Consider the following 13,952-nt stretch of genomic DNA (forward strand, 5'->3'; position numbering starts at 1 on the left):
CCCCTTCCAGCTTCTATTTAAAAAGTGATTGTGGAGGCGTCTAATTGGCTCAGCCCCAGAAGTGGATCTCGCTCAGAGCTGGGGAGCAGCTTCTTACAGGAGCCATCTTTACAGCCCCTTCCCCCTTACCAGAAACAGCTGTCATGTCAAACCATGGATCCTGATGACTGCTTTGATCACATAAAGAAACACAGTCAAAGCAATTAGCAGAAGTGACTTAACAGAGTTTGATGGCAAGGTCAATTTACTACAAGGAGGAAACACATGAAATCAATTTAGAATGATGTTCACAGATGCTGGAGATGCAGAAGGTATGGGAGAACCTCATCTGAATCATGAGGTTCCGGATCATAGAATCATGGAATGGTAGGGGTTGGAAGGGACCTTTAGAGATCATCTAGTCCAAGCCCCCTGCAGAAGCAGGTCCACCTAGATCAGGTCACACAGAAACATGTCAGGTGGGCTTGAAGACCTCCAAGGAAGGAGACTCCACACTCGCTGGGCACCCTGTGCCAGGGCTCCATCACAGTAAAATAGCTTTTCCTTATATTTAAATGGAACTTTATGTCTTCCAGCTTTGTTCAATTACCTCTTGTCCTGTCCCTAGAAAAAAGGGATATCCCAACCTCCTGACATCAATCGTTTAGATATTTGTAAATATTAATGAGATCCCCCTCAGTCTCCTCCAGACTAAACAGCTCCAGTTCCCACAGCCCTTCCTCATAAGGAAGACGCTCCAGTCCCCTGATCATCTTGGTGGCCCTGCGCTGGATTATTCTCTCCAGAAGTTCTCTGTCCCTCTTGAGCTGGGTAGCCCAGAACTGGACACAGGACTCCAGATGAAGCCTTACTAGGGCAGAGTAAAGGGGGAACTGAAACTCCCTCAACCTGCTGGCCACACTCATCTTGATGCATCCCAGGATACCATTGGCCTTGTTGGCCACGAGGGCACATTGCTGGCTCATGGTTAGTTTATTATCAACCAGGACTCCCAGGTCTCTCTCCGCAAACCTACTCTCCAGAATATCAATCCCTAGCCTGTACTGGTGCAATGGATCCCCAACTTTCTAGTGTGCTTCTCACGAGTTGAGATGTGGCTGGATCCAGACTTGGTCAGTGGTTTATATATAAAGGATTATATATGTATACTCAATCCTTTGTGTCTCTTAGCAAAGATTTTGAAGTTTCAGCATGCTTATTCCCAGTTTAATTACTGAGGATCTGACAAGGTACTCTCCCTCTTCCTGTCTGCCTGGTGTTAAAGTTCAAACCCAAGTTTTCTGAGGCAGCAGCAGGATCAGCTCAAGTCGTGTGCCTGTGGAGAGGGAGAGTGGAGAGAGAGAAGCTAAAGAAAGAAATTCGTGTCAATTATACCCTTACAAAGTGTTCACCCGCCCATCATGCAATGGTTTGGTCCAATAGTAGTTAGTTCTGGGGGTCTTCTTGTTTGTCACTGGATTGTTTCTGTGTCTTCACATGGGCTTCACATGTTGTCTAGTGGCAGCAGCTGTTGAGGGTTGTAGCCTTCTTGTCTTCTGGTTTGGGCTAGCTCTGAAGTCCTTGCTTTGCATAAGTAGGTACACATTCCATAAGTCTTAAGTCCAGGTTTACAGCTTGTGGTCTAAGGCTGCAGCAAATCTAGCTGCTTAGGCTAAGTGAGTAAAGCTAAACAAACAGCATACTGACTTGCACAGTTATAACTCTTTAGAGATTAATTCTATTGTAGAACTAAATTATTTAAAATAAATGACAGATACTTTTCAATGTTATCTCTGGTTAAGGGGAGAGTTGCTTGATATGCAGTCTGATTACTGTCCAGGGAGAGCTCAAAATGGGCTCATCCCATGATGTGTTTGTAAAAGACCTCACTGCTTTGAGGAGCAACCTTGAGAGGTGTCCCAGCTGCAGGAGAGACTGCCACCATGCGGCCACACTGCCTATCCGGAAAAGCTCAAAGAAGGTTCACTTTGGCTGTCATATTTGTGCAATGAAATAGTTGGCTTGAAGTCAAATTGCATACAGTGGGAGAGATATGCGCAGAACTCCTTGCATGCACAACTTTCTCTCTGCCAATGTTCACTGTACTTGGCTCCTTTGTGGATTTCCTAGATGAGTTCCTGTCCAAGCTATAGCTCAGGTCCTTACCTCTTTTGGAGCTGGTACCAAATGACTGCTAATTTGTTTAGAGGGGGTTAAGTGCATCTATCTCAGCACTTTGATGTAAAGAAGCTATAGCTAAAGTAGAAAAACTAGTTCCATAAATTGTGGTTTTTAATTTTTTCATATTCTGTCTTTGCCAGGATGAGTTCCACTCACGACTGCGATTTAACCGAAGAGGACTTGTTGCTATGGCAAATGCCGGGCCACATGATAACGGGAGTCAATTTTTCTTTACGTTGGGACGTGCAGATGAACTTAATAACAAGCACACAATCTTTGGAAAGGTCGGATATGTAGACTAGAGTCCCAGTTTGAGTTTGACAGAAGCTGCTATAAATTTCTCTGTATTTAAGGATTATTCTGATGTTTGAAACATTCAAATTTATTTTACTGCTTCCTAAGCACTCCCTGTTCTCTTTTATTCCCATGTCTGGTGGAAATGTTTCTGTTTATGTTTCCCATAATTATCTATTTTGTTATTTTTTTAAATTATATTCTTTCGTTGTGCTTCCTTTGAATAATCTTGATAATATTATTATGCTTCTGTCTTATTCATCAGTTCCTTAAATATTAGTGACATTTTAGAAAATTGTTTGTAACTTGTAGTTACAGAAGAGGAATCAGGAAACTGAAAAACATAAGGTGAATTTTCCACTTTTGTGATTTACTTGAAATAAAATAAACTGGTTTTTTATTTCACCATGTCTTTTATTTTCCTGTTTCACAGCTTACAGTGGGAACTTGACACCTTCCCCTGCATACGCTCTCAAAAATGCAGATTTACCTACCTCTACTCTTTCAAATATTGTTGTTAGTTTAAAAAACACCCAAACCTTTGTACCTTGTAGATGCTGTCTTTTTGAAGTCTTACATGCTTAACAGTATTTCCTATGTGATTTGTGTTTTCAAAATTCTGCATATAATAATCGTCTTACATTTTTCAGAATAATTAAGGAAAATTTGAAACCTTTTTAATAAATTTGACAGGTTACAGGGGATACAATATATAATATGTTGCGTCTGGCTGAAGTGGAAGTTGATAAGGAAGAGCGACCTCTCAGTCCACACAAAATAAGAAGTAGTGAGGTGAGTATGTTCTGGTTCGAAAATTTTTGTAGGCGCCCGGAAGATCTCGGGCTGTGACACAAGAGGCGGAGAGTACAGAAGAGGCAGAGTGAAAGGAGGTGCTGTGTTAGCAGATGAAAGTGCATGGTGCAAGCAATAAAGCTGGAATAAAACATCATCCATACTCAGTATGCAGTGATCTTGTCCTCTCAGTGGTCAGTGAGCTGAGTGATCTGTGCGGGTGGCCTGGTGATGTTGCCGGTAGTGGCAACAAAAAATTGAAACATTAAGGTTCTTTTCTTCATAATGTTCAGAAGACTGTGTTCTCATATAAAAACTTGGCATGATTTTTTGTGTATTTTAAAATATTGAGTCATTTAATTATAACAAAACACTTACTAAAAATGTGACTGAAGTATAACTTTTTTTTTTAACAGGTTTTGTTTAATCCTTTTGATGACATTGTTCCAAGACCAAATAGAAAGCTGAAGAAAGACAAACCAGAAGAAGAAACTAAGAAGTCCAAAATAAAAGGCACAAAGTAAATATATGCAACATAAGTGGTGGCTAATTTTCTTTCACCTTTAATTTACAGCTTGGTAACTTTCTATTTCTGCTTTTGAAACACAAGACTTTACCAAAATACACAGAGAAATATTCTGGACTTGTAGAAAAACCTGCTTTCCTATTTCTGGAGAGATGTACAGATGTAGTTACTCTGAGTGCAGTGATTACTATATGTCGACTGTGCTGTTTCATGCATACTGATGATTACTAAAGAGCTTAAGCCTTTCCCATGGTTAAGAATGTGCAGTCATTCTTTGACACTGAAAATATGTACTAGTAACTACATCATAGCTCAGTTGTTTGAGGATTTTGAACTTATTTTTATCATCTAAAACTTCTCTCCTGCTAAAATACTTAGCAAAGGGCAGGCATTTTGACATGGGAAGTATCAATTTCTGTATATGAAATTTGATAGTCATAAAAGTGTATGTATGCTCTCAGTTCTATTGGACAGAAATACAACACGTTATGACTGACTGGTTCTAAAATGATGTAAACAATTAATTTTGGGGAAAAATATGGAGACCACTATTTATTAAAATTACATTCTGTGGATATGTATGCATTTAATGCCTTTCTGAGAAGTCATAACTTGAAAATTTGAATGTTTCTGTGGAAGGAAATAAAACCCCAACAATTGCAACTGCCCTGTGTTCAGAGGTGTCAGCATTTAAGAACCTGTGAAAGTTGTTCAAGGCAAAATTTCTTAAATACTATCTTAGCATTTTCTGAGTGATGCTTAGCTACCCTGATTGGTTAGTCTTGGGGATGGAGTAGAATGTGATTCTCTAAATATTCGTGGTTTATTGTACAACAGCATGTTGCAGGTTGGTTTTTTTTTTTTAAATTGGTATATTTAGCAGGACAAAAGTGCTTTTAAAAATTGGTTACAATATCAAAGTCCTATGCTTAAAGTTTATGTTGGTAAGACAGTATTTGAAGTTTTACTAGAAAATGTTTTCTCTCTTAAAGAAATTTTAACCTGCTTTCCTTTGGGGAAGAAGCTGAAGAGGAAGAGGAAGAAGTCAGTAGAGTTAGTCAGGTACTGTACCACATCATCCCCATTTTTCTTTTCAACTTAAAATTACTATTTTCACCTGTTTGCGAAATCTTTAAAGTTCTTAATGTCATTCTTATAGTGTTTCTAACAATAAAACTAGCAATTACTTCCATTTTTATGATTCTACTATATTATCATGTTGAAAAAAATGAGCTTTTAAAATTTTCTAACTTGGAAGGTGCCTTCAGTTACTGTGTGATATTGTTACATTTCCATAAAGATAAAGTTTCATACTTCAGTGTGTAGATCTGTCTCCTGTTTAAAATTCATGAGGGTGGTATGTACTTTATTCTTATTCCTTAATTATAAGTGTGATCTGATAGTAAAATACTGTCAGATTTTAAACAGACCAACATGTTCACTTGCATTGCATTTATAGCTCCATTTTCTTACATATGTTTTCATTCTGTGTGCAAAGTGAAGTGGGAAAAATAGTGCTAATTAAATATTGCATTATTGTGAATTACCCACATTCACAGAACTAGCATTACATAGATCTTTTACACTTCAATAAGACTAATTAAAAAAATTAATTTTAAAGTTGTCATTCTTACTTCTACTGCTTACAGAATTATTTCTCTAAGAGTCCTAGATTTTATTAATTATTTATACAGTTTGGGTACTGTTACGGTACCCAGCTGGGCACAAGGTCCATGTAGCCACTTGCTCACTCCTTCCCCTCTCTCTGTGGTGTGATGGGTAAGAGAGAAGGTAAAAGAGGGCCTCATGGAAATCCCTAAGGACAGGGAGGGCTCGCTTACCAATTATGATCCTGAGTAAAACAGACAGGACTTCTTAAAGAAGAGACAATTTCATCTGTAACCAACGAGAAGCAGCACAGAAAACAAAACCGAGTAGGATGATGAGAAAAATGCAGCCAGCCTTTTAAGATCTCCTTTCCCCATGCCTGCCTTCTTTCCAGGCTCAGCTCTCTTCTCCAAATATCTCTACCTCCTCCCTTCTCAGTAGCCCAAGGGGTGGAGAATGGAGGATATGATCAGTCCCTCACAGATGGTTTCTGCCATTTCCTTCTTGTCAGAAAAGAAGAATTGCTCATATTCTTCCGTTCCTCCAACTTTGAGTCCCTCCCATGGGAGACAGTACTTAATGAACCTATCTGGCTGCATCTCCTCTCAGAGTCCTCCAGTGCAGATCTTCTCTACGACGGCACAACGCCAGGTGCATTCTGATCCAACACTGCCTCCCCAAAGTGTCACGGCCCCTCTGGGCACAACCACCACTTCTGCCGTGGGCTCCTTCATGAGCTGCCAGCAGAGCTCAGCTCCACCATTGCCCTCCATTGGTTACAGGGGAGAGTCTCTGCTCCAACACACCTCCTCCTCTTCTTCCTCACTCACTGTCTTTGTGGCCTAGCGTAATCACTTCTCTCTCATCCCACTCCTACCTCCTCCTCCTGCTGCAGATCTCCCCTTCTCAGTGATTCCCGAGGCACCAAGTTGGCCCAGCCTTGGCCAGACATGATTGGGGAAGTTTTGAGAACTTCTTACAGGGGCTACTACTGCAGCCCCTCTCCTATTAAAAAAAAAAAAAAACAAAACCAAAACAAGTCCAAACCAGCTCCACACAAACCCAACACAGATACCCATCTACTTCAGTTAATGATGAGACTAAACACACTAAGTCCTGTATCACATAAGAGAAAAAATGGTCCTCAGGATTTAGTTAAAATACAAAAGACAACAGTGAATAACAACACACAATATTATAGCAAGATGGTATCAGTCATGATGATAGTAGAGGTTTATCACAACAATAGTTTTAACTGTTTTTCTTTCTTGTTTTAACTCACCAGTCAGACTAACTATACTTGTTTATTTTAACATGCCTATCTGCAATTTTGCTCTTGGTATATGTATGCTTTTTAATATCTCATTTAACTCTATAATATTTTGGTGTTCTTCCCTTTCATGCCAAATACTTGCTTTTCAGTTTAAAATTATCAAAGTAAAACACTTCTTTCATGACAAGCCCAACTTCAGTGTTGTCATGCTGTCTTTCCACTCAGTCTTAAAACCTCATTCTTGTGTTTATCCTGGCTAAATTCTTGACTGTCTGTAGCTGGGAAAATAACTGAATCAACTGCTTTTGAAGAATTTCTTCTTTACCACAGAATGAAACCTTTTTTTCCAGAACTCATTGCTTTAGTTCAGTGTCTGTATCGTTCTGGACATTATCTTAAATTGAAATACATAAACTTCAGCACCAACTTTCATTTGTCATTTCTGGGAAGAAAAATTGAAGATCTAAGTTCATAAAGACATTCTTTGACATCTATAAATTCAGAATCCTTATGTGAACATTTTTTGATGGTTAGATGTGGTTAAGTGTTACATGTTTCAACATAAGAAGGATATACTTTTAAGGAGTGAGGCTGACAGGAAAGTCTGCAAGTAACTGAGTCCTCCTCCGACAGATCTGGCAAAAGGGAGTATTTTCTATTAATTTTTAGTGCAGTGAGGCTTAGACTAAAATTATCAAAAAAGGTGAATGTATCAAGATTAAATTTTTAATAGTTTCATGTTTACATGTGAAAAATAAATGAAAAAATATAATAATAATTCCTGTCTTAGTCACATCATGTTAACCAAGTAAGTACTGAATTTAAGAATGCCTTCCTAAGTATTTTCTCCATCTTCTCCGTTACAAACAATTTTCTACTCTGGATTTGTTCAGCCTGCACTTAGACTAAGTGAGAGAATGTATTTTGCCTTTTCTGCACTGTGACTGTTGTTCTTGAAAGTGTAAAAGAAGGGCAAGAAGGATAACTGGGGATATGGATCATTTTAACTTCAAAATAAAAATGAAAGGTGAGAGAGAGGGAAAGAATGGAAAGATTATTCCTTATTTCATACAATATGAAAAGTTGACACACAAAGATAAATGAGCAAATAAATACATCACAAATAAGAAATATTTTTTTGCTCCTGGAATTTAAGTTGTGAACATTTATGGCACAGAACATTATTGAAGTGACAAGTATAAATACCTTTTGAAAGAGATTGAGCAGATTGGGACCATTGATGTCTTTTAAATGTTACATATCAAATTGTGTCTTCTGTATCAGGAGAGTCTCTAAATGGTTATATAGAATCTTAGAAAGGAAATTTGTGTACTTCCCGATTAAGAAAGTTTGTATCCAGGAGTGGCAAGACCAGCATGGCTGTATGGGGGAGGGAGCAAGGCTGTATGAGCAAGGAGGCAAGAGTGGTTCCAGCACAGGCAGTGTGCTCACCATCAGGACCACAGTCCCACAGCATCTGGATACAGCATTCAGAGTTTATTGCTGGTTACAGGGCCCTGGGCACAGCAAGCAATAACCAGGGCCAAGATTCCTATCCAGAGAGTCCAGTTAGAAGTAAAAGATGAGACAGGGATGGAGACAAGCCTCCTTCCACCTGTTAGATACAGTTGCACCTCTGACATAGCTGAGGCAGGGAGTAGATTCTCAGGTCTAAGCAGAAGTGGTGCACGTGGACACGGGAGCTCCAGATGAAATTCTCAAAGTCCACAAAGGCCTTACTTGACTCAGGGACCTGATAGTGCGCCCCCATTGGTTATTACTTAGTGTTTAAACTGAAGCTTTCCATTTCCAGACACTTAATTGTCTGTACTTGTTTGAAACAGTTTACAAAAGTGATAAGCACTTGTACTCTGTTTCATCTAGCTCCTGAACACACCCAAATTACTTGCTGAATATGTTAGTCTTTTTTGCTATATAATAAAAAATGCAGCTGAAATGGAGACCCTTTGTAACAGAAATTTTGGTCTGCTTTCAGTCTCTGAAATATAAGTGTGCTTTTTGGATTAGCATGGGCTATGCATTCTCACTGCAGGCTTTTTTCCTGAAGATGTTATGTGCTGTTATATTTATTTGACAGCTTGGTTCAGTAGATGATTCCTGCATGGTTGGTATATTGAAGGTTGTGATTTTTTGTTGTTTTCCCCTAGGGATCTAATTAGGGTTCTACAAATTTACAAGTACATCTGTGTACATGGTAGTTCTTCGAGTTGTCATACGCTATTACTGGAAACTCAAGTTCTTATCTCCTCATTCACTCAAGTATATATATGCTAGATCATGTATCTTTGTGATGTATAATGATGGCGATGAACAAACAGTATTTTTTTTCCTCTTTCCTTTGAAATTAAGTGCATTACAACTTCAAAAATACTTTTAAAGTCCACACATTTGGTCTGACGCTCCTCTTCTGGAACATATTGTGTATTCTGCTACTATTTAAAGTGTGTGTATGCTTACTGGTTAGACCAAAGCTAAAAAGTTATTTCTTCTTATCATTATCCTTTTTCACCATCTGTTTTCTGAAACACTGAAATTTATAATACCTTCTTTTTTTTTTTTAACAGAGCATGAAAGGAAAAAGTAAAAGTAGTCATGATCTACTGAAAGATGATCCACATCTAAGCTCAGTTCCTGCTGTCAAAAGGTTAATCTGTGATTTCCAGTTTCCAGAACAGATTTACTTTCACGATGTCTGATCTGATTAGCATTATATATACTCATTGTTACTCTTAAAAAAATGAAGAATGGCTATGCTGGATTGTACCAAATGTTCCTCTAACCCACTATGCTTTCACCAATATTGGCCATCACTTGGATGTCCAAAAAACAACAAAAGCAGTGCAAGCATAATGTTTACCTAGGTATTTTCTGTACCTCCATGTACTCTCAGCTCAAGGGACTGTCCAAATTTGGTGTGATTCATCTGTTCAGTATTCCTTACTAGAGCTGTCATGCAATCCCTTGTAATATTGTTTGCATTCATACTCTCCTGTCTGCTGCAGGAAGAGTTACCTCTCCTTTTTATTCTGAACCTGTCTGCTACTGTCATCATTTGATAAATTTTAAGTCTTGCAGTGGAAGAGACAGTGAGCAATCAGCCCCTTTATACTTCTCTTTACCACAATCCCTTCTTAGGCCATCTTTTTTCTAGCGTAAACTTTTCTTTAGACAGAAGTTGTTCTGTACCTGTGGTTGTTCTTATTGCTCTTACCAACCTTGGTTCTGTTCTAAAATATGTTACGTTTTTTTCCAAATCTAAACAACGTATTAGAAGTTAAACAAATGATAAATCTGTATGCCTGCATAAAGGTGGTCTCTGATCTCTGTTTCTGTTTAATACTTCTTAACTTATGATTTGCTTCTTAACCATTATTGAATATTGAGCTCGGGCAACCTCATAAAAATATGTCAAGTCCAAAAATTTTCTTATTATAGCAAGGGATCTTTAAAGATCATTTAGTGCAATCCCCCTGCAACGAGCAGGAATATCTTCTACTAGATCAGGTCGTTCAGAGCCCCCTCCAACCTGACCTTGAATATTTCCGGGGATAGGGCATCCACAAGCTCACTCTAAAACCTGTTCCAGTGTTTTGTCACCGTCATTGTAAAAAATGTATTCCTTGTGTCTTCTCTGAATCTACCTTCTTCTAATTTAAAATCCTTACCCCTTGTCCTATTGGACCATGCCTTGATTAAAAGTCTTTCCATATCTTTCTTACAAGCACCCTTTTAAGTATTGAAAGGCTGCAATAAGAAGCTACCTGTACCCTTCTCCAGACTGAACAACCTCATCTCTCTCAGCCTGACCTCATAAGGAGCTGTTGCAGCTCTCTGATCATTTTTGTATCCCTCTTCTGGACTTGCTCCAACAGGTCAATTTCTTCCCTGTGCTGAGGACCTCAGAGCTGGACACAGCACTGGAGGTAGGGTGTCACCAGAGCAGAGAGCAGAATCCCATCCCTCAGCCTCCTGGCCACACTGCTTTTGATGCAGTCCAGCATAGGATTGACCTTCTTGCTTTGTTTCTCTAACATAACTTCTTTTTTAAATTGTGGAGTGGAAAACTCTTCAAGAGTTTCAATACTATTAATTGATACTTTTAAGGTGGATGTGAGGATGATATAAATGACTAATTTGACTAAAATTTCAAGTAGCTAACCAAACCTACTTTCAGTATTTTAGCACTAGATTTTTTTAAGCGCTATTTTAAATTTCCCCAGTTCTTCAGAATAGTTACAATTATTTTTCTTCTTTTAGTGAAGCAACAAGTGAAGAAGGGGATTTCAATGAGGTAAGTCACATTTTTACAAATAAGTCTTTGTTTTTTACTGTGTGTGAACTAGATTTTCTTAGGGGAACAGATACTACTTTAGAGGTTTTTTTGAAAACTAGGTCAGGTTAGATTTTCAGCACAAGACATGGAGGCCCTTTGAGAGCTCTAAGTTTTCTCCATTGTGAATGTTCACATTGCATGCCACCTGCTGCATTTTATAAATACTGTTTACCAGATATTTCAGTCAGTAGATTAGGTATACAGGAGGTTATATACCACAAATATACTGAGTGAACAGCAGTTAATAAAAGCAAAGAAATTAATTTTTTTTAAAAAGTTTGTTGTGAATAATGATACAACTCCAATGTCAGAGGGGAAATGTGCAGGAGTGAGTCTCATTAGAAAGATTTCTTCAAGGAAACAAGATTTTAATGGATATTTATCATTTAATTTGTATTGAAGATTGTCAACTTTGAAAGACAAAAAATCTGAGTAACTAAGCAGTAAGATTCAATTAAACATGGGGGTTATTTTAATTACAAAGAGATTGTCATACATGATGTAGAATGAAGGTTGCTAGCTGAAGTATGTTTTTGCCTACAGCCTTAAGTCATGGGAGTACCCCTTTGAGTTGCTGTTGAGAGAAGTACATAATACGCAACTAGGAATATAAACTCCCCTTCTCCAAACTGAATTCTGAAAATTATTGTTTTCTGTATCTATCATCTATCCATGAGCAGAGGTTAACTGTACTGTTACTTGGTGAAGGATAGACATGAGCTGTCCCATTCTTGTCTCGAAAAGAGGATAACAGTTTGCTTCCATCATATATTCTGTTGTCTTTTCCACAAAGTTTACGTTCATGGGCTCTTCTCTACTCTCACTTAGTGGAACATAAAGTCTTCTTCATAAAAGAAGATAAAACATAAAAGTCTTCTTCAAAGACTTTTTTTTCTCCTGGAGGTGCTTTTAATTTCATTCTTAGCTAGAATCTAGCATTTCAGTCAGTTATCTGAGCCCTTCAAAGTGGTTTCAGTATTTAGTCATCTTTCTTGGAGTTAAGGAGAATTATAAAACCTTGGGGAAGCAAGGGGTGGGCAGGGTAGCCCAAGTTATCTTTTCATACATCCTACCTGCCAGGATAAAAGAGACAGTCAATAATAGAAAAATCATGAAATGTATCTCCTGGCTTAGAGATTGCTGCTGACGAGAAGGTTTTGGTTTTTAAGACAACAGGACCTTCTTCAATGACTGTAATTTCATAGGGCAGAATGGAATACATCTGTCTCACAGGGGCACTGGAATCTTTAGGAATAGACTGGACAACTTGCTTAAGAGGGCTTTAAACAGAAGGACTCAGGGGAAAGGGTGCAGAATGGCAAAGAATATGCCATCCCATCCCACAGGGAAAGAGGTCAGGACAGGAAATAAAACGACAAGTGCTCCTCAGCTGTACACCAAGATGAGAGACAGAAGGCTGACCGCCCTGAGGGAGTGTCAAACAAGGGAGATTCCTCTTGCATCTGTCCAGGGAAACCCATCTGCTTGAGTAAGCTCCTTTCCTGCCTGTACACCAATGTACACTGCATGGGGGATTAAGCAAGAGGAACTGGAGATGTGGGCGCAGATGAAGGGCCTTAATCTCAGACATGTGGTGGGAGGCCTGTGGCCAGTGGAGTTCTGCAGGGATTGTTTCTGGGGCCAGTCTTGCCTCATTAGTATTTGCAAGTATTTGAAGGGTCTACGTCAAGAGGATGAGGCGACACTTTTTTTCTGTAGTGTCCAGTGATAGAACTAGGGGTAATGGACGTGGGATAGAACTAGGAGTAATGGAACACAAAAAGTCCCACTTAAGGAAAAACTTTACCATGAGGGTAAGGGAGCCCTGGCACAGGCTGACCAGAAAGAGTGTGAAGTCTCCTTCTCTGGAGATTTTCAAAAGCTGCCTGTATGAGTTCCTGTGTGACCTGATCTAGGTGGACCTGCTTTAGCAGGGAGTTTGGACTAGATGATATCTAGAGAGCCCTTCCAACCCCTACCATTCTGTGGTTTTAGCTAACACATCACAGAAACACTTTCTCATTTACATGGCTGCAATATGTTGGTAGTTTTATAGCCATCGTATGAGTAATTCTTTCAGAGCCCTCTACCTCCCCCATTTAACAAGTCCCCGAGGTGTAACAGAAATTCTTATTATTCCTCAAGTGCCTGACCTTGCTGTTGATGCTATTTATTATCGTCCTGTTTCTTAGTGCAGTTCTCAAGGTCATATATTTCATGCTTTGAGAGTCAGATTATATCCTATTTGATAATGTTTTTGTAGAAGAAAGCTGGTGAAATGGTACACTGAGTGAGAGCAATAGAAGATCTGGGAAGTAGGAGGTTCATCCGAGTTGGACAAATTGAACCATTTTCTCATTTTAAAATACCATCCATGGAGCTCCCTGTTACTCAGATTTCTGTAATATTTAATTAGCTTACTACTTCGGAGTTATCCATTTTTATTCTAGAAATTGTCTTGTCCAACAATTTGTGTTTCAGTGTAATGATCCTATCTAAGCCCTAGTGAGATCTCTACCAGGAGTCTCTCTTTATCCTTGACTGTTAAACACCTTGAAGCAATCTTATCATGTTCTGAATTCTGAATTCTGCCATTGAAATCTGTTGTCATTCCATCTCCCTATTAATTTATCAAGTAAGCAAATCCTTTGGAAAGTTTCATTATCTTCTGTCGTACAGTAACTGGCTGGGAAATAAGTGAAATGCCGATCCTGTTCCACTTTACATTTTCACTTGTTTAAAAAGGACAAAATCCTCACAACAATCTTTCAGTTACTTAATTGAAAAAATATTCAGGTATTTTACTGTTCTGAACACTAACAGAGTTTGATTTTTATTCCTGACTGATTTTCTCTTGTCAAAATCTAAAATCTAAGCAATGCTAGTTGGAAGACTCCTTAACAGTCATTAAAATACAGCATCTGGAATTAAACTCATTATTTCTC

At 38.6% G+C, this 13,952-nt stretch overlaps 1 protein-coding gene across 1 annotated transcript in view; it reads left to right on the forward strand.

The window, feature by feature from the left end:
- CWC27 (CWC27 spliceosome associated cyclophilin) overlaps positions 1-13,952 on the forward strand; it is a 123,396-nt gene that overhangs the window by 4,966 nt on the left and 104,478 nt on the right. The window contains exons 4-9 of the mRNA XM_062019147.1: positions 2,301-2,444; positions 3,148-3,246; positions 3,663-3,766; positions 4,765-4,834; positions 9,239-9,318; positions 10,932-10,965. Of these exons, the coding sequence (XP_061875131.1) occupies positions 2,301-2,444; positions 3,148-3,246; positions 3,663-3,766; positions 4,765-4,834; positions 9,239-9,318; positions 10,932-10,965 (531 nt within the window). The remainder of the gene's footprint in view (positions 1-2,300; positions 2,445-3,147; positions 3,247-3,662; positions 3,767-4,764; positions 4,835-9,238; positions 9,319-10,931; positions 10,966-13,952) is intronic.

This window comes from Colius striatus, chromosome Z (assembly GCF_028858725.1).
Source record: "Colius striatus isolate bColStr4 chromosome Z, bColStr4.1.hap1, whole genome shotgun sequence".
NCBI lineage: Eukaryota > Metazoa > Chordata > Aves > Coliiformes > Coliidae > Colius > Colius striatus.